Source organism: Perna viridis, chromosome 5 (genome assembly GCF_037379345.1).
Source record: "Perna viridis isolate PV_CMFRI_1.1 ecotype Kerala chromosome 5, ASM3737934v1, whole genome shotgun sequence".
Lineage (NCBI taxonomy): Eukaryota > Metazoa > Mollusca > Bivalvia > Mytilida > Mytilidae > Perna > Perna viridis.
The window spans coordinates 46,628,128-46,650,698 of NC_142449.1; the positions used below are offsets into that span (position 1 = coordinate 46,628,128).

Genomic DNA, 22,571 nt, shown 5'->3' on the forward strand with positions numbered 1-22,571 from the left:
AAAAAGCTAATAACTGCACAAGTTTAAATGCATTTTTCTTTTTTTACCTTAAGAGTTGAAAACTACTGTGATCACTAGAGCATGATATAATTTTGTTAATTGATTGGACAAAATTTGTCCTTTTTTGATTATGTTCATACTATTTCATTTGGGGTATTGGTTCATGTATACACAAAAAAATCTGCAGGTGTCATTTTTACACCCCACCTTGCAGGTTGTTTGGGTTTATAGTGATAGGGTTGTCCATCCTTCATTCCATCTGTCCATCTGTCCATTGTTCCTTCCTTCCATCACACGGGACTGTTACTCATCCTACACCACTATATGGAATTGAATAGAAGCTTTATTACATATTCCCATTCTGCACCTTCTTTTGTAGATTTTGACCTGCATCAGTATGGGGGTTTAACATAGCAAAATGTAGACTGCCATTTCTGCATATGGGGAAACAGCTCTTATTTGTTACTCCTCCTAGACCACTGTATGGAGTTGAATGAAACTTTCACAAAATCTTTATTACCGGTACATGGCCCCATTGTGCATCTTCTATTTTACATTTAGATCCAAATCAATGAAGGAGGTCAAAAGGTGCATGTTTTCTAGTCAAGTGTGGTACACAAGTCTTACTGAAACCACTATGTAAACTCTTTAACCTAATATTCAACACAGGATCATTCCCTAAAATGTGGAAGGAGAGTTACATTTCTTTAATATTTAAAAAAGGAGAAAAATTAGACCCATTAAACTATAGAGGGATATCAATTACCTCTAATCTAGGTAAACTTTTTAATAAAATTATTCATGAATGATTGTATCAATTTATTGATTCCAATAAACTGATCGATAAAAATCAAATTGGATTCAAACCAAAATCATGAACAACTGATCACATTTTTACCTTAAAATCAATAATATGTAATTACAAAAGAAAGAAAAAGAAAGTCCTTGTCGCCTTTATTGACTTTAAAAAGGTGTTTGATACAGTTTGGCGGGAGGGCCTTTTCTATATATTATAAAAATATTAAGTCCCAAATAAAATTTTTAATATCATTTATTATATGTATCTAAAAACAAAACGCTGAATTAAATTCCCAAATGGTTTAAAGTCAATATTTTCCCTCCAGTTGTGGAGTTAAACAAGGTGATGTCCTCAGTCCCACCCTTTTTAATCTGTTTATATATGGTATTTTTGATCAGCTTAAAAATGGGAACACTGAACCAATATTAATTGGTAATTTTAAAAAAATACATCACTGATGTATGCAGATGTTATTATTCTGCTGTCAGAAACAGAAAAAGGCCTGCAAAATGCACTTAACATTCTTATTGATTTTTGCATTTCATGGAAACTCGAAGTAAACACAAAAAAAATCAAAAATAATAATATTCAATTCAAATGGTAAATGTTTTCTCAACTACTTTAATATTGATAAAAATATGCTAGAAACAGTAATATCTTACTGCTACCTGGGCATTACATTCAACTACAATGGTAATTTGAATCTATCAAAAAATAACCCAATGGAGAAGGGAAGAAAGGCTTGCTTTGAAATAAAAAAAATTCATATCTATAGATGTTCCTTGTAATTTACTTGAAAAGTTATTTGACACTTTGGTAATACCTGTTATTCTTTATGGAATTGAGGTCTTGGGAGCTGGAAAAACTTTCAGTGACTCTGACCCATGTGAACACTTACATTTGAAATTCATAAAAAGAATTGGAGTAAATAGTAAAACTACAAACATTGCATGCTTAGCAGAACTGAACAGAACATCTCTACATCTAAAAGTTCAATTGAATACGATTAAGGTTTTAAATGATTTCCTTAACTCCCCTGATACACTAGTCAATGAAATGTTCAGAGAAGTTAAAAACAACAACTTGTAGATGTCCCATGTGAAAAATATACTAAATAAATTGGGGTTCTGTCATTTGACTTCCAACTTAATAACCTTCAATTTTATATCAAAAGAATCGAACAAAGACTACACGATCAATTTAAGCAAAATTGAGTAGGCTCACTAGTTATGAGTGAAAAACTCATTTTTCCATAAAATATTTATTCGGTCTAAAAGACCCCCATATATTGATTTATGTGAATCTAAAATAGAAAGATCTATCATCAGTAAATTTTGTTTATAAACAAAAGTTCAGTTTTAAACTTAATTCATAAGTGGATCTGTCACTGCATCACCACTGGAGGTCACAGTTCATCAACAGGCATATACTTCCCTCTGTTTTTACAATTATCATCACTGATAAGAACGTATGTTATGATCATGAGAAAGTCCAGTTGTCAATCTGTGCATATATCTAATATCTGTTAATTATAAGGTCACTTCACTGTTTTGCAGTTCAATAAGCTGTTATTGAAAACAAAATAAACACTAGAAAAAGAGTTTTGTCCAATTTTCAGTCCTAACAAGGATGAAAACTATTTCTTTTCATGTGCACCCACTACACACTGCAAAGAAATCAATACAGAATGAAATTGAACAATCATAATTTAATTTCTTCATCAAAACCTCACCTCGCACCAAGAGACATTGCATATTTATTAAACAGTAGCGCTCTAGAAATACTAAAAATAACTATCAAATTCATGAATGAATGTTGGAATTGAAGGTCAATTTAATTTAACAGAAATTATATTAATATGTAACATTAAAACTATACATTAATCTGTTTTGATCATATTTACAACCACTGTCGCACCATGGTCATAAATTTAGTTTATATGTAATGTATATTACATTGTTCTGTTTTTGTTCATGCCATAACCATTTACTGTAAATGTGTTTGTGCAAATAAAATTGTTTATGATGTTAAAGGAAATGTTGCAACTTGTGCATTAATAAGATAACCTGCTATGATTCAGATTTATATATCTGCAATAAATCTAGGATGACATTTAGAAATACATGTATTAAACATTTTGTTATTTTTCATTATCTTTATAGCTTCAAGAATATTTTTTTTGAAAGTTCCCGAAATTAATAGGCAGACCAGGCATTAATGGGGGAAAAAATGGTGGGTTCTCTTATTGTCTTAATCTTTTATTGTTCATATTTAAAAAAAAAAACATTTGGCCACTTTTGCCCCTAAGGTAAAATAGGCAGGACATTTAGGACATTTTTTTTTCTCCATGAAAAAATAGATAGGATAGAAAATTAAGCTTGGACACATGCCAAAATATCAAATGGTTGTTTCTTAAACTTAAGCTCCATCAATTTAATTTTCTTTATTATACCCCACTTGAACAGTGGGGATATATAGTGATTAGGGTGTCAAATATTAATCTGTCCATCCTTCATTCCATTTGTCATTCCCTCCGTAACAAATATTTCTATCACAGATTTCTGGGCTTTTCCTGGAGGAAATGATTAGATATTTGGTATATGGCTTGAGCGTGATGACTTGTACAGTGTCTCTACTCAGCAGCTTTCTAGGTTGTCTGCTTCATGTTATCCAAGTGTCTTAGAATTTTTACAGGTGAGGTATTGGGAACTTTTCTGTTACAGATTTCTCAGCACCCATTGGAAGGAATGATTAGATTTGTTGTTGATGGCTTAAGCAAGATGATTTGTACTGTGTCTGCCCTTTCCAGCTTTCTAGGTCATCTACTTCCTGTTTCTGACCAAGTTAGAATTTTTACATGTGCATATTCAGTCTTCATGGTTAAGCAGTAGTCCGAGGCGCAAGGCTTGTCAAAACAGAGGTGGGCTGTAAAATTAACCACTACAAGCCAAAAGTCACTATATAAAAATTTTTGAAAAATTTATTTCGGGCCTGTGAACTGAAGACTGAGTATTGGGAAATTTTCTGCAACAGATTTCTCAGCACCTATTGGGAGGAATGATTAGTGTTTTGGTATATGGTTTAAACATGATGACATTTACCATGTCTACCCTTTTGCAGCTCTCTATGTCATCTACTTCCTGTTATCCAAGAGACTTAGAATTATTATATGTGAGGTATTAGGAAATAATCTGCCGCAGATATTTCAGCACCCATTAGAAGGAAAAATAGTGTTTTGGTATATGGTTTAAACTTCATGACTCCTACAGTGTCTCCCTTTCCAGCTTTCTAGGTCATTTACTTTCTGTTTCTGAGCTAGTTAAAATCTTTACATGTGCTGGATTGAGAAATTTTCTGTCACAGATTTCTCAGCAGCTATTGGAAGGAATGATTTGATGTATGGTGATCAAAGGCCAAAAAAAAAAATGTCTTTCGGGTTTCCCGACTGACCCTAATTTTTTCTCCAAAATTGACAAAATCAGTAATTTCCGCCAATTTCCGGTATAATACAGATCATTTCCGATAAAACCGAAAGTATGTTAAAAACCAGGTCACAATAACGTTTGAATAGGAGACTTATTTATATCACGTAAATCCAAGCATAAATACAGTGTACTTATATTATTAATAGGTGTGTATGTTAAAAATTAAACTTTCTACTTAAAACCATACACTTTCATGACTTAAACATGATGCTATTTTACAAATATAGGCTTTAGTCGAGAAAAAATAAAATGAAAATGCCGACCGACCTACCCTATTTTTGGGAGGAATGTAATCCTAAACAGACATATATTTTTTTTTTTGGCCTAATGAATTTATGAGCTTTTTAGATATTTCTTTGTACAGATTACAGCTTTATATGTTAATGACTTGTTATAACATATTATTTAATTTATTTAAAATTTCTGTGATGAAGCCACTGAGGACATTCATCCAACTTTCAAAGGTTACATGTACATAGCACTTTTGATTATAAGAAGAACAAATTTTGATAATATGTTAATAAGGCAATGGCCAAACTAGGATAAAAAATATCAAAATTTTGTTGACACTTTTAATCCCAATTTTTTTTTTCCGGTTCTGTACCTAGTCTACAATGAAGATTTCTGTGTGCATTGTATATGGTCATTTTTGGGGTGCAGGGGATATAGATTAAGTAAGCATTGCTCACAGTTCTTGTAATATTGATATAAATTATACAACCTTTTACTCTTATTCCAAAATGAAAAGAAAGTAGGGATAACTGGACTTCTTTTCTTAAAAATGAATTTGTGTAGTATATATCCAGAATATTTGCAAATATATGAAACCATTATCAAACATCTTTATTGCTGTCATTTGTTAAGCATGTACATTACTTTTTAAAGGTAAATAAAAAAAAAATATATCCTACAACTTGTATTTAGTAAAATTCTTTCCCACTATTGAGGCTTATTTTTTTACTTAAAAACCTCAAAATTAACACAAAAATAAATATAAACAAAAACCAGTAAATTATTTTTTTCTTATTGACTTATATGTTTTACAGACACAAAATTGAAACATTTTCAAGAGAAAAAAATATGGGGTCTGACACCAGGCTTCATGAGTATTCACAGAAAATTGTTAAACCACACTCCTTTTCTCTAAATTTGAATAAAAAATCCATGGGTTGGAATTGAAATTCAAATAAGGTTATTGGAGTTAGCTCCCCTTTTTCTTACAAGTACTTTAAAACACCTATATTGAAAAATAGAAGTTGTTCACAATGCGCCACATTACCATGATGGATTCACATTTTCAGATTCCCTGAAATGAGAAAAAATCCACTAAATAGGGGACATGCTTTGAAATTATTCTGAACTCACATTCTGATATTTGCACTAATTGCTTGATGATAATTTGAAATGCTTGCACCTTACAATGAAACACATTAAAGTACAATGTCATAACTGTAGTTATCTGTAATCTCACTTTTTCAATGATCTGGCTTTAGTTTTTCAATCCTTTTATTACCCAAGTTGATAAATTGGCAGATGAATTTGTAGACTTGTCTTCAGAAATATTACTGGTATGTACTATTTTTACATCATGACAACAGTCAATGAGATGTACTGTCAGACAGATGGACAAAGTTTTGCAAGCTACAAATTATGGAATTATGGTATTTTTTTCTTGATCAACACTGCATTTTTCTATAATTCCTATAAAAATGAAACAATAAACATAAGATATAAAGAGCACAATGAAAATGCTGACAAAATCAGTAAAAAAAAGGCATTTGTTTTAGTTAGACAAAACTGTGTTTGGTTGGACTGAAATATAGTTCATTGGACCAAATGTCAGACAGATGAGTTTTCAGTTTTGTAAGAACTTGTGGTCTGAACTTTAAAAGCCATTTATTGTCACTGTATAGGGACGGTGCCTACTTTGTGTAATCTGTAACTCAAAAGGTATAAAATGAATATTTTTTAAACTTCACAAGTGTTTATATAGAAACTAAAGATGTGCATGCATGGAGAAATTTGCTGGAAATGGCTATTTCAAATTGCAGGATTTTACTTAGAATGTTATAAATGGCCCATTAAAATTGTGAATACCTATGATAAATGCTTGAAATGGCCAATTAAAAAAAAATTCTTTCCCAACCACTGTATACATATTATTGGAAATACTTGTGTGCTGACAAATATGTGATGGTTACATTGGCTGTCTCCACTGCTCAGCAGTAGTCTGAAGCCCAAGGCTTTATTGTCAAAATGGAGGTGGGCCTGTAAAATTAACTGCTATAGGCCAACAGTCACAATATAAAAAATTATGAAAAATGGGCCTTTTTGGGCCTGTGAACTGGAAAGTTAGTTGTGAAGACTGCACAGGTCCAGACATATGTTATGGGTCTTGTTTATTTTACAGTTAATTTATTAGTGAATTTCTGTTTCATATATTCATAATATAATATTATGTGAATTACTATTGTACAACTGCATAATGTTAATATTGTATTGTCAATGTGCGAGAGGTATATTCGGTGATTTACATGCTAGTGTATAAAAATTTACTTATAAAATTTTGCTGGCATATCTGTAACCTAAAGAGAAACTATAAATCTGCTATTTTCAGGAATATATGGTGATTCAAAGTCATATGAACTTAAAAAGTTGAAGATTCCAGTTCCTAGTGATGTTGTTAAGAAAGCTACGGATACTCTTGATGGCTGTGCCAAAGCATGTTTAGAAGAAACAACTTTAAAATGCCAATTTTTTAGGTTTGAAAATGAAACAAAAACTTGTTTTATGACAGCAGATGATAAGAGAGGACATCAACCAGTAGCCAGTAAGTACATTTTTATTATCACAAAAATTGTTTTACCCCTACAGTGTTCAATCAAGAAATTTTTCAAAGGAGGTCTGGGGTGTAGTGAAATTCAGTGATAATACGTTGTAGAAGTTTCAGTGGTGTTTATTTTAATTAGTAGTTAACAAGCTGATACATTCATAACATCATACAAAAAATAATGCAACAAAGAGATGTCATAGCTGTTAAGTTTCCATGATTGTGTCTGTCCTATGCGTTTCGCAGTCTGAAATTTTGAGGGCCAATAAAAGTGAAATATGATCAAATTTGAAATCAAAATCAAAATTCAAAATTACATGTATCGAAAGAAAATAAATGTCCCTCTCAAATGAAAGTAGTTAACCACTTTTAACTTAGCACTTAACCAGTTCATTTCTTAACCCATTCATGAATTTTCTGTCACATTCATCTGCTTCATGAATCAGCATTCTTCTTGGTAAGTCACTAGATCCTGGCTGTTTTGGTTGTTGTGTACAACTTTGTATTGTAATGTCACATATTTCAAGTGCACTGTGGGAATAGTTTCATCATTGGACACTATTTTGTAAGTGTCTCTAAAGTCTCTGATGCAGCTAAGTACCTTGACACGTTATCCAAAATCATCAGTCTGGTCAGTGACTTTCGGCTTGTAATGTTTTGAATGCTTGTAGAAAGGACTTCTCTGTAAGGTCCTGAATGACTTCTAAGTGTATCACATGCTTCGAAGCACAAGTAAATAAGCATATGTATACTTTGCTTTCATGTCCATTAATGTCTCTTATGAACAAGGCTTTGGTAAAGTCTACAACTGTGACAGTGAAGGCAGGGCTTCCAGTTATCGTGTTTTTGGTGGAAGCAGTAGATCATTGAAGGACTCAAAAGAGAGATAATCTAAAGGGTTTTATATGTATGAACCTTATAAGTGTATCTCCTCCTATACCACTGTCAATAATTTCTTCAGATTTCTTTTCAGTATTCTTGGCGGTCACTCATTTCTTGCTCATGCTTCTGTAAATACGAAGATAATTTCTTTTATCTATTGGTAGCTATACTAAACATGTTTGATTGACTTTGAAGTAAAGAAAACAATAAATGATGTGTCCTCAAGTGCAATACTGACTTAGGGCTTTAAAAATTGGATGCATTATGGAACTGATTTCCAGGATTCATAAAATGGATGATCTTTAAAGAATATTAAAAGTTAAAATATCAATGCACCTGATTCGGCCTAGGTTGTCAAATTTTACACAGTGGTTATATACTTATTGAAGATGTGCACTTCCTATCATAGAGAAGTTTGAAAATTGTTTTCCTACATTTTTTTCATGTTGAACTTAGCAATTTTTTTTGAGTTTTTGTTATCATTTGGACATAGAAATTTGTAACCCACAATGTAGATTTTTAATTTTATTAATATTTAGGCTCCCCATCCCCCCCCCCCAAAAAAAAAAGAAAAAAAAAAAGAAATGTGTGTTTCCTATTACACCTTTGAAACATGGTAGGTAGGTAGGGATTTTTTCTTTGCTTTTTTTTTACATTGCATCTATGAAACATTCCCACTTAAATAGTGCTTATTGAATAGTAATGAAAACCTTTAGAGTACACTAAATTTAGCTGAAAAAAAATAGGGTAGGTATGGTAATTAGGAAAATCACATATTTTTATATGCCCGTCCGTCCGTTGTCCACACTTTGCACAATTACTCAAAAACACTTTCACTAACTTTTATGAAACTTTGGTGAATTGTTCATATCTATTGGAGTAAACTCCCTTAAGATTTGCATAAATGTCAAATTTTACGTTTATACGTGTTATAAAGTTTTATTAATTAAAAAAGCCGGAAAAGACCAAGGAAATTTTATTTGTTGAAAAATTGTTTTTAACAGACCATTTGTTATGATGATCAACTACTGAATTTAAAAGGTACTTGGTAACCTAGTCAGAAAAGTATGTTTTAAACAAGATAGAATTGTATGGGTGAAAAATCAAGACAACAGACTTAAACTTGAGGTAGCCTTGATAGTGCCAATTTTTTTGTGCATTTTATATTTCCCTTTTTTTTTTTGGGGTGGGGGGGGGGGTTAGGGTATTTGACAGGGCTCACAGTATAAGGCCAAGTTAATAGGGCAACAGGCGTATCATGCGTTTTAAGTTCAGCTCTTTATTCAGTTTGGCCTTATATACATATTGAAGACACTAATATGCAAACAATATATGATGGAGACTAGGTCCTGACAAGTATTGGTCTTGTTTAAAAATGTTTTATGTATTTTAGATAATCAAAACAATGGGGTTGCACAACATGGGGGAGCCATTCCTGATACTAGAAATGCTAATGCAATAGTAGTCGATAATCTTTTAGAACCTAATGAGCACCAAGATACAAAAGAACATAAAAATGGTGAACATGGAAATAGTGGTCATAACAATGAAAAGATAGAGCATGAACATCATACACATACAAAGGAGGTTCATCACAAAGGACATAAAAAACATGTACATGCAAAGAAAACTCACCATGACCAACATGAAGAACATACACATGCAAGGAATGTTTACCATGAGGAACACAAAGAACATAAACATGCAAAGAAGGCTCACCATGAGGAACATGAAGAACATGAGCATGAAAAGAAGGCTCACCATGAGCAACATGAAGAACATGAGCATGCAAAAAAGGCTCACCACAAGGAACACGAAGAACATAAACATGTAGTGAAGACTCATCATGATGAACATGAAGAACATAAACATGGAAAGGCTCATCACAAGGAACACGAGGAACATAAACATGCAAAGAAGGCTCACCATGAGGAACACGAAGAACATAAACATGCAAAGAAGGCTCACCATGAAGAACATGAAGAACATAAACATGCAAAGAAGGCTCACCATGAGGAACATGAGGAACATAAGCATGCAAAGAAGGCTCATCATGAGGAACACAAAGAACATCAACATGCAAAGAAAAGTCAACATAAAGAACATGAAGAACATATACATGCAAAGAAAGCTCACCATAAAAAAGAGAAACATCACCAGAAACATAAACATGCTAAGGAGAGTCATCATGAAGTAGAGACGAGAAAACATAAGCATGTTCATGAGGCTCATCACAAAGAAAAAAAGAAGCATATAGAACCAAAGCATGCAGAGAAGAGTTCTCACCACAAAACAAAAAAACATCAGAAAGAAAGAACAGGATCTACTCATGAAAAAATAGTAAATCATTTATCAAAGCATGTGGGTGGAATGAAACAATACATGCAAATGCAGCAGGTATAGTTATTCTTAAATATCTAAAAAAATTTTATTCACTGGCCACTATAAAACAAAATCTTTTAATTAATTTTTGCATTTACTAATGGGAAAGTCCCATGACATTAACAATTTTCCTAAGTCAAAATGTTACTTGACCTTAGTTATGTGAATTGGAAATACGCTGATTGTCATAATTTGGTACAACAAAGTCTTAGATGGACAACAAAACAGGTATGTCACATGATGTATTAAAATTAATACTGTAAACATTAATTTTCATGGTGTACTAATTTTTGCTATTTTCACGGTTTCCTCAAGAACGTGAAAATAGTACCCATGAAAATATATTCACATTACCAAATCTTTTGACTATTATAATGATTGTTTTCACAATTTTGAAAAGAAACATAATTTTTTGGAAGGGTTGTATCAATCAATGCAATTAAGTATGAATTTATGCTGTCTATTATAAAAACATATACGGTAAAAGTATATGGGCAATAATTTCTAAATTTATGATCTTGTTTTACAATAATTTGTATCAATGGCCAAAGAATACTGGTCACATCAAAGAATAGAAATCAATACTGAGCAAACATTCTATTCACAAAAAAAAAATGTAGGTATCAAACACACACACACTATAAGTGATCACCCATAACAGATTACTATTAAATACACACTCTGAGAACTGTCAATAAAAAGTTAATCTGTCTAAACATGCAATTTAAGTGTCAAAAGTTAATCGCTATAATTAGCTATGGCTTGGGCAATTGAATGAGTTCTTTTTAGTTTTAAATAAGAATACACTGTTTGATTAAAATGCTGATAGGAAACTATATATGTTGGCTCGTCAATTTGTTGATGTCATATTAGTGGCTGTCATTAATTTATTGAAATATTAACAGTAAAGTAAGTGATAAAAAGAGGAATCCCATACTGCCGAGACAACTAAACACTCTTTCTTCAACCTTGAAAACCACGAAAATTAATATCTGTGAACATGTTGACTTTTCAGAAAAAGCAAAAATTATGCCATACTATAAGGATTGTCTTTATATCATACTAATTTTAAAATACCCATCCATTTCTTTTTTGGAAGGTCACAGGTACCACTAAATTATCTGAGGAATTCACAGACTCCTCCTGAAACTGCCAACAGTGAACAACTCTCTATGAGTCCATTTTTCAACTCAATTCTTTTTTTGGATAGACTCTTTACTTGCAGCTCTCTAACACAAGTCTTCCATATGTCCATGTCTCATACTTGAGAACTTAAGCAGCCTGTGTAACTTGGTCTTTAACACCTGTTTTGGTCATGCTTGCAGATTTTCATTTGATACTTGGAAGATTGCTTTACCATAACAAGTAAAAGATCAAGTACATATTTTGTATTAAGATACTTATTATTATGTGTAATTAAGGTTTTTTCATGCAGATTGTTCTGAAGAATTCTTTCTATATAATTTAGTTCATACTCTATTTCTAAGACTGAACTTTTTAATGAAGTTAAAAATGATCATTGTTCAAGTTGATAGATTACTACACAAATGGCTGAATTTAAAAAATGAAAATTTTGTTCATTTTTGATTATTTTTGTAGGAGCTCCATGAAAAACTGAAGAAGTTATACTCTGCAATTAATGTCATCAAAAAAATATTATTGATCTTAGCCCATGATGATACAGCTGGGACTAAAAAAATATCCAATGTGACTACATCTTTGCGAACATCATTTGAAAATGTCAGAGAGGAACACTCTTCTTTGCGGGAGGTTATAGACAAACAAAACAAATTAGCAGAAAAAGTATATATGATGGAAAGGGTTTATAAAAACTTAAAAGCAAAAACAGCTGATATTGAGTCATCCAATGACAATCTCAGAACCAATGTTAAAAGTCTTATAAAAATTACCAAATTAATGTGTGATGACTTGGATAAACTTGAAGACAAAAATGTGAAGTTGAAGGATGAATTGAGAAGAACTAGAAAGACTGTCGGACAAAATATTGTAAGTATGCATTTAAGGAGTTCTTGTTCACGCTATCTCACAGGATATGGTGTTAACATTTTGTGAACCTTGACTTATTGGTCAAGTTGATGGAATTTCTACTTCCCCAAAGTGAAAGCTAGGTTGTCCAAAAGTAAATGCATGTTGGCATTTTTCTTTTTAACTGATTTTTTAGGTGTGTTCATTGTGTAATATTTCTCCACAGTGGCCAGGTTTTAAAGGGGAGGGTTTTGATCAAGGCAAAGTACTTTAACCCCGCCTTGTTTTTTGCGTCTGTCCCAAGTCAGGAATTTCTGGTCTCTATGTCTTGTTTTGTTTTCACCTGTAGTTCTTTTTTTTGTGGCTGAGGATATAGGGGCAACTCTTTTGCTGTACCTGGATATAATGATATTTTGGTGCCAATTGCAGCCTGCCTTATGGTAGAAGGGTTTCCACTTCGTTCATTGAAGTCCAATGGGTGGCCTTGGGCTAACATTTTCATCACAGTGGGGTTTTTGTTTCTTTGACCTTTACACCCTACCTATTCTCTTTATATGAATAATACATGAAATTTTGAATATATTATTTAACTTTCACTTGTCCGAATTGTGATCATTCCTGTCCTGGGCAACCTTTAACTTCAGTCCTTGTCTCACATTTTTACCATGTATTTTCTTAAAGTGTTTCCCTATTTGTCAAATATTCCTGTCACCCCTCAATTCTTCCATTAATAACAATTTAACTGTTTGTTAGTGCTCATTAGCCACAAGGCTACTTCGGTGTTGATCATAAACATATTGTTAGTGTGACTTTTGGTATTCTCGACTGTTTCCATCTCTCTGCTGCTAGCAGATGTTGTAAAAGTGGCATTTGGTAAACTCGGGGGTTTTATCATCTTCATACAATTTGGACCCCAATAGCCCCAGAAATTTTCTATTCAAAGTTATTTTGACTTCATTAATTTTACTCGTTATCAGAGAAATGAAAATGGGAAGCAAAATTTCTCTATGGATGTATTATATCATCATTAAAATTACTTCTGTCCCAATTGTCAGTGTTGAGAAACACCTGTGCACTAGAAGGTAAATGCTTACAAAATATTTTTTTTTAATATTCAATAAATAAAGGCATAGCTTATGTAATAATTTTACCAAAAATGCAAAGAAATCATCAATAAAAAAAATATTGATCAAAAAACCACTAATTCAAATACCCAACAAAAAGCCTTTTTCCCTCTTTCCACGAAAATTGATACCCATTAACAGTACAAAATGTGCTGTTTATTTTATCTGAAAAACTATTGCTTGGTGGCTTTTATTGCTTAGAGATTTCTCTTTTTTAGGATGCTTTAGATGAAAAACATGATACTAGTATGGAAAAAATTAAGAAAAACCAGCTGAAACTTGTCAAAGTAATTGAAAGTGTCAATAGTAATACCGGACATTTTGATAAAGTGTTGAGCTTGTTGAAAAAAAGAATAAAAGAAGTGTGGAAAGGAATCAAAGATAACCAGAAAGAAAGACAGAAACAAGAGCATAAAATAAACGAAGTCATAAAAAAATTAGGAAAATGGGTTCTCGATGCAATCAACTCCAGTGGAATAAAGAAGGTATATATTCAGATCCATTTGACCCATTGACTAATTACATATGCATACCTCTAGACCACTCAACAAGTATGTGGTATATAGGAATCACTTGTTCTCATTCCGTCCGTCGCTCCAAAGGTTGGATTTATTTCAAATTGAGTGCGTGGCTCTATATAGATAGAGCTTATGTTTTAAGCAATTTTGGATGTTGTTTGATATCAACTTCCTGTACCATTTAGGGAATACCAAGCATGACAATGCTTGCAACTTCATGTTTGGTATTTATTTTAACCTAATGGCGTTTAGTTTTGATTCTGTACTGGTTCAGATTGAGCAGACAAAATAAATGTGTTGTTTAGATTCAATGAATTATTTATCAGATTAAAAGTAATTGTTGGTGTAAAATATTTTTTTTTTTTATATTCTTCTTGCCAAAAATAAAATTTTCTGTAGTTCAAGTACAACCTGTATAAACACTGAACATGAAGTGTCAGGTTGTTAGAAATAGTCCAGTCAAAACAAATTTTTACCTTAAACTAATTGTAACGTTAAAAGTTTTAATTCAGCAGCCCTTATCACTAAAACCATATTAAGGAGGAAAATCAGTCACAAGTTATGACGTTACAATACTTTGATCTATTTTCTTACAATTTTTAGCTCACCTTGCCAAAGGCCATGTGAGCTGTTGCCATCACTTGGCGTCTGTCGTCGTTATCGTTAACAATTATACAAAACTCTTCTCCTCTGAAACTACTTGACTGATTAGAACCAATCTTGATATAAATGTTCCTTGGGGTATCCTGCATAGAACTGATGTGGGGATTTTTGATTCGTTGAAAAACATGGCTGCCGTTACTAAAAATAGAACATAGGAGTCAGGCAGTAGTTTTCACATATATCTCCAAAACTGTTAGGTTTAGCTAAATTCTTATGGGGTGAAAGTATTCAGCATGATGAGATCTATCTCTGGTAAAATTTTGGTTTTAAACTGTTGAGTCATTTCGGAGATATTGCCCTTTTTCAACGATTTTTGCTATTTTTAATGTTATTTCTTTCAAAAATCTTCTCCTCTGACATTATTTGATCAATTGGAACCAAACTTGGTGCGAATGTTCCTTGGTGTATCCTGCATAGAACTGATGATGGGATTTTTGATCTGTCAAAAAACATGGCAGCCATTATTATAAATAGAACATACAGTGTAGGGGTCAGACAGTAGTTTTTTTGCATATATCTCCAAAACCGTTAGGTTTAGTCAAATTCTTTCAATAGCTGAAATGATCCTTATTATTAGGACTACAAATATCTTCAGGGATAAAAGTTTTCAGATGACACCTTCAGTGATGTCATTAAGTTTTGAAGTATCAGGAGATTTGGTTAAAGTAATAGGAGAGTGGGGGTCTGGGGTGGTTTCCCTCCCAGAAAAATTCTAAATTGGAGACACAAAATCCTGCATTCTGGTGTGTTTTGAGGGATTTTATTTTATTTCTCAATCAATAGATAATTTTTTAATTCAACATTGTGAAAAATATGTAACTTGGTCAACTTAAGAAGTTTTTTTTCCATTATACTGACTTTTAATTCATAATCAAAGGTAGCTTGGGGTATGAGGAACGAACATACAGGAAACCTATGGCCCCAACAAAGTTGATGGGGCATACAAATTGAGTCTCGCTTATACATTTTTGAGACTTGCACGTTAATCAAAACCAAGTCCTTGTACTTGGAAATAATGATTATTTTCACTTTATAATGTTTTAACAGTGAGTCAGTGGCTTACTTACCTTAGTGTGGAAAGACTACAAATTGCTTGGTGCTGGATATGATGAAGTATGGCAAAATCCTTTCCTTTTTTGTGAATGTCAATTTCTATTTTGGTTTTATTTTTATTTTACAAAGTATTGGCCCTTGGGTCCATGCAGTTGCCAAGACATTTTTTGAAATATAAACCATAACCAAAGAACCTCAATCAAGGATCTAAGATGTCTTTTTTATCATTTATTTATTTATTTATTTTCCTTTGGTCTAAAGTAAAACTAAATAGTCTACAGGCACTGAACTGTCGACGTTGCTTTTAAATGGTTTGCTAATAAACCTGCTACAAAAATACCTTTTATTTTGATTTATTAACTCAAACCAGAAGTTTATCTCCAACAGGTTCTCCCTTCTGAAATGTCGCAAGCTGAAAAACATTAAAAAAATTATAAAGTGAAACACTTTGCAACTCAATATAAAAGCAAAATAAACCCCCCCAAAAAATGAAAATAATAGATAATATTTTCAAAACAAAATTATAAGTTAAGAAACAATATCACATAACAATAAAGAGACTTTATTTGTACATATGAACAATAAATGTTGATTTTTTTATTTTAGGTATCCTAATAAAACATTTTTTTGCAGAGTGGTTGATATTGTTTTCTATTAAAGGTCTTCACAAAACTTATTTTGAAAACAAGGGTCCAAATTGACAAGACATTTCACACAGAAAGTGGGTGCTAACTACTCCAGCAATGCTATAGGTTGTCTGGCAAGTTATTTCCTGACTTGGTGCCATCCTAACCTCTAGCATCTGACATGTTGAAAGCCACTGCAAATGTTAATTAGCTAAACATGTGTTTTAAAATACTTTTTGTCTTGTATTTACATAAAAGAAGTTTAACCTACCAGAAATCGAATGATAAAAATCCTTGATATTTGTTAAATAACTAGAAAACATTTTTATGAAAAGACAGTTGTCAAAATGACCAGCAATTTTGATTTAGGTCACTAATTTTACGGAGTACAATATATTTTTGACAAAACGAACTTGAAGTTGGTAAAGACAATTCGTTGGTTAATTTGATGTGTTCGTTTCGTAAATTTGAAAATCCTTAATTCTATCAACCGAAATTACACACTCAAAAAGCTAAAAACCAAATATGAAGTTCATTTTAACTGCTTTTACAAAGGATTTCCAGGATTGTTGGATTTTCTCATCAGGTAGGTCATTGTTTTTCTTCAGTTTAGTCACCTTCTCCTGTGTAATGGTAAAGAAACTGTATAAAATGTTTTAAATGGAAAATAGTTCACTATAATTCTGCCGATTTCAAGGAATGGCGGAACTAGCGTTATGCAATATGGCGCTCGGAAGTAAGAGGTTGGGGTATGGAGGAACGGAATTCCAACCTCTTACGTTGTAGGAGTAGGTGCTAACTGGCACCAAAAGTGGTCATCATTCATGATTTTCTTGTATATCAATCTAAATTTCACAGCATAGAATCGCCTACAATGGAAGTGGGAGGGTGGCCATGCCCCACTCTAATATATCAAAAAAAAAATTTCAAAAAAAAATCAGTGAAGTAAACATTTCATTGTATTGTCATTTTCATTAAATAAAACTAGAGGTCAAAACTGAGTTCACTCCTTCCTTGAAGTAATAAAATATATCTTATTTTGTTGAAGTATTAAAAAATATGACATTCCCGGAAATCCCTTAAAATCCCTTAAATATTTCACTTATTTTTTACTGGCTAGTAGCTGGCGATGTTTGCCAGTTGCCAGCTTCTAATAACATCACTGTCCTTGTAAGAGTTGTTGCCCTTGAAAGGGGAAAAATGACTTTTTTCTTTTAACAGTTTTCATTCAATATCTTGAAAACTGTGATAGATTAAAAGAAACTTTCATTTGTTGAAATGATCCTTATGATTAGTCCTACCAATAGACTTCTTGAGTCAAAATTGTTGGACAACTTCTTGTTAAATTTATTGCCTTTGAAAGGCAAAATTCAACCAGGTTGGCGATTCAGGCTTTTCGGAGCCTCTTGTTTTGTGAAAAGGACCTCTGATCTATACCATTATTACCCAAATATACACACACAAAAAAAGTTTACAAAAATAAAAGATGCCTAAGACTCAAACTAAACCATTTCAAATACCTATTGTAATTTTCATTGAACAGGGGAGCTAACTCTATAAAAATGTTTTTGTACTATCTGTCAATTGCATATTTTATACATATATTTTTTTGATATTGCTATTTTTTCCTTATTGACTATGTCACATATGCTGCATATGTTATGTCACATTTGAAATAAATTGGTAAATTTATTTTTTTTGGTAAATTTTAGTGATTGAAAATGCTCATTTCTGGCACTAATATTTTTTTTCAAAATTTAGTTTTGTTTAATTATATCTGCAACTGTCAACAATTTTAACTTTGTTTGCTAGAATATTTTACCAAAAAAAAGAAAAAAAAGAAAAAAAAAAAAGAGTAGAATGTTTACTTCCTCATTTTCATTAAAATTAGAATTCTTGAACATTATCTCAAATGGACACATGGTTTAGAAAATTCTTTGATAAATGGGTATGAAAACTCTTTTTAAGGTGTAGATGATCCTCTTATTAATGTTGTGATGTCCCCTATCCCTACATTTTATTTATCAGCTAAGGCATAATAATGATTTTGTAACAACTTACTTGCTATTGCTGCCACTTCCCTTACCATAGGAAATTTGAAATTCTTATTTTAAGATTTTGTTTTAGACTTTTTCTTCTGTTGCAATTTGTTTAGATTTACCGGTAAGGTAAAAATTTTCTAGATTTACTTGACCAAAATGTTTTTATAATATTACCAAATTGTACAGAGTCATTTGAATGCTAATCAGGAAATTATCACTTGCCACCTCAGTAAGTGTTCATTGACTGTCACGAGTAAGAGTAATTTTTACCTGCTTTTGGCGAGTTGGCGAGTGGACGTTACCAGCAATGAGTTTATATTTTTGAAAGAAATTGAGCAAATATAGTCTGAGGTAGTATTTGCAGGAAATATGTTGGTAACATAAACACTGAGACTGACAAGACTTTGTCATCACTGTAGTAACGGGTGAGTCTGGAAAGAGTACATGATTTGTCATGTTAACCAGAAAGCCAGACTGACTGAATGTTAATTTATTTTTAGTTGTGATGACACCTTATAATTACAAATATAGTTGAAGTTTTTATGTGACCACAAAAAATTTGCAGTTGTATAATGGTATCATCCTGTCATTGTCGTTTTCCAGCGTTTCTACAGAGTTTGGTTTCCAGACAGTAACTTGAGTATAAGTGTGTGGATTTATATGACATTGTACCACAATGTACCATTCCACAAAAGGAATGTGATATTGAGGGTTGTGACTTGCACCATTTAGGAATTTAGAGCCAAGAAGGGACCAGAAACAAGCATTTTCATTTTCCCTACAATTACTTGATAATAAGTGAATGGATCTCTTTGAAATTGTACCACAAGGTACCATACTACAAAAGGAAAGTTTGGAGTTGTGATTTATTCTGTTTAGGAATAAGGACCAATTAATGGTCATTGTCATCCTGGTCGAATTCTCATTCTGTGTTTAATATCTAATCCCATTCAAAATTCAGAGCTGTATCAAGTCTGGATGATGGGTCCACTTCTTGTGCCAACTGATCATGCTTTTATCTGTAAATGTAGTTGTATCAAGCTGTGCCCTAAAAATAAAATATTAGGGCCCCACACTGAAAAGTGGCTGTCCCTGTATTGTGATCACTCTGTCCGTCCGTCTGTTACAAACTCATGTACAGGCAAAAACTTTTTGTCTTTCGATGTGGGCTTTTGATATTTTGCATATGATTATATCATTTAAAGATGATGTGTTGCTTACCAAGGATAGTGGCCTATGACTTTAAACTTTGACATCAAGGTCAAATTCTTGTTTTCGGTGACAAACTCTGGTTCAGGCTGTAACTTTTTTATCTTTAGATGTAGGCTTTTGATATTTGCATGTAAGTAGATCACCTAAAGAGGATGTGTTGCATATCATGGATAGTGTCATATGACCTTGAACTTTTACTTAAAGTCTGGTTCCTATTTTTCTGGGACAAACTCATGTCTGGGCTGTAACTTTTTTTACTTTTGATGTAGGGTTTTATGTTTTTGTTGTGAATTTCTAGCTGGAAAACAATAATTCAATCAATGCCCCTTTTCACAGGTAGTATACAATTAATTTCTCAACACTTTCTCACTAACATTTTTTTACAATAGGATCAAGTACACTAAATATCACTAAAAACTGTTACTTTTAAATGTACTTCTTAATGTATTTTTTTCTAGTTGTCTCAGGACATGAAAGAGAAATTAAAGAAATTGTTTGATGAACAGAGGGAAGAAAAGAAACAGCTTCATGAAGTTAAAGAGAAAATTTCTGAAGGTGTTAAGGTAAAATTCTTGTAGTGTAAAATTATTTCTGCCTTTTAAATGTTTTTTTTTTTTCATAGACAAAAATTCATTTTTTTCGCATTTACAGTACAATATTGTTTTCATTCCTTTTCAGGGAAAAAACAACAAGATAGTACAAAAACTTCAAAAAAATGAAAATAAATTACAATCAAAGGTTCACGACCTACACAAGAATGAATTGATAGAGGCAAATAAAATTAAAAATATTCAGAAAAAAGTTGCATCTCTTGGGGAAGAAGTAAAGAAAGGACATAAAAAAATTAATGATGTTAAACTGAAAGAAGCAAAGAAAATACCAGTACACGTAGCTCCAAAGTTGTTACCAAAGGAGACTAAGGTAAGCATTGTTTGAAAAAAAAACTTACAGATGTTAACTGTGTGATGCCAGTATACATGTCACAATATTCAAAGTTTATTTTCAACTAATGTGAAAGTACTTTTATTTGTGAGTACCAATTTTCATGGTTTAGGGAAGACTTATCAATTTGTTTGATTCTTGAATTTGTGGATTTGACAACTTTATCATTCAAACGAATGGAAAATTTACTTTTTATTGGGAACCAAATTTACCAAACCAACAAAAATTGGTACCTTGCAAACAATAATATTTTCACAGTACCTTATTATTCCATGTATTCTGCACAATTTTTTCCAACCTTTCTCTGTTCCAGGAGTGGGGTGTGCAAAAGGAGTTTCTTGACTTCTTTTTTTGTACAAAAACCATGATTGGCTTCTTATTTTTCTTTTTATTGAAAGGATATGCATTTCATCTCAATTTGATCTTCTGCTGGTGACCCTTGCTTCCTAATAATGCATGTTATACACAGGAACTGACTGTTTTCATCAGTCTCCCGTGCAAAGTTTACATACAAATTTTAAAAATTTGTTTAAAATAATTTTAAAAATTATTTTTACACCATTTTAAATGCTATGAATTGATTAAAAATATATATGTCTGTATGATTTTGCAAGATGAGTGAAAAGAATCAATTAAAAGCAATTAAAATGATGTAAAAATAATGTTTAAATTATTTTAAACAATTTTTTGAAATTTGTATGGCAAAATTACAAAGATTGGCCTTAATCTTAACATTTAAAACTTCTAGAGAAAAATGGTAAATGTTTTATATAAAATAATTCAGGACAATGTTGTTTTTAACACTTTGTACTGAGCTACTAATATCAGACATGGTTCTTAAAATAAAACAGGATTCCCCTTTTTATATGCCCGTATAAGACCGGACTTATTATGGCATATCATTATCCGTCCGTACGTTGGTCATCAACACTTCAGACAATAACTCAAAAACACTTTCACCAACTTCATGAAACTTAGGTGAATTGTTCATATCTATTGACGTAAGCTCCCTTTCGATTTTATAAATTTCAGATTTTTCGTTTCCATGTGATGAATTTTTATATTTAAAAAAAGGGGGATTTTCAAGTTTTCGGACAATAACTCAAAAACACTTTCACCTAGTTTTATGAAACTTTGGTGAATTGTCTATATCTATTGATGTAAGTTCCCTTATTAATTTTTATAAATTTCAGATTTATCATTTCCGTGTTACACATTTTTATTCTTAAAAAAAGGAGGATTTTCAAGTTTTTGCACAATAACTCGAAAACACTTTCACTAACTTTTATGAAACAGTGTTCATATCTATTGAAGTAAGTTCCCTTCTGGTTTGTATAAATGTCAAATTTTATGAAGTGTAACGAAGTTTTACAATTTAAAAAACATATCTTTAAAATTTTGATAGATAGAATGAAACTTTCAATTTCTGAAATGATTCTTATTATAAGGCCTACAAAAGTCTCCAGTGATCAAAGTTGTCAGACTACTCCACATAAAAGTTATTGCCCTTGAAAGGTTAAAAATTACGTTTTTTGCAGTTTTCAGTCAGTATCTTGAAAACTATAATAGATAGAATGAATCTTTCGATTTATGAAATGATCCACATGATAAGTCCTACCAAAGCCTTCATGGAGCCAAAATTGTTGGAGTTATTGCCCTTGAAATTGAAAGGCAAAAATTTAACAAGGTGAGCAATTCAGGCTCCTGGGAGCCTCTTGTTTATTTTATTTCTTTCAAAAATCTTCTGACAGTAAAACAAACTTTTGGATAGAATTCAATGAAAGTTGATCTGATTGTTCCTTAGGTATCATTATGAGTGTTAGGATTTTATATCCATATAAAAACATTGCCACTTTCATAAAAGACTAAATGAATCAAGGTGAGTGATTCAAACTTTAAAGCCTCTTGTTCACTGTACGTTTTCCTGTACTTTCAATTTTGACGATTTTTGTTCTTTTATTTGCTACATAAAATCATGTTTGTAATATAGATGTTGATTTAATTAGACCAACAATGGCATAAAAAAG

General features: G+C 31.9%; 1 protein-coding gene across 1 annotated transcript in view; it reads left to right on the forward strand.

Annotated features, from left to right (window-relative positions):
• Window positions 1-22,571, forward strand: part of LOC148617968 (uncharacterized) — a 98,215-nt gene that overhangs the window by 670 nt on the left and 74,974 nt on the right. Inside the window, exons 2-7 of the mRNA XM_088585156.1 lie at window positions 6,902-7,114; window positions 9,390-10,393; window positions 11,978-12,385; window positions 13,707-13,973; window positions 20,061-20,165; window positions 20,281-20,523. Of these exons, the coding sequence (XP_088441282.1) occupies window positions 6,902-7,114; window positions 9,390-10,393; window positions 11,978-12,385; window positions 13,707-13,973; window positions 20,061-20,165; window positions 20,281-20,523 (2,240 nt within the window). The remainder of the gene's footprint in view (window positions 1-6,901; window positions 7,115-9,389; window positions 10,394-11,977; window positions 12,386-13,706; window positions 13,974-20,060; window positions 20,166-20,280; window positions 20,524-22,571) is intronic.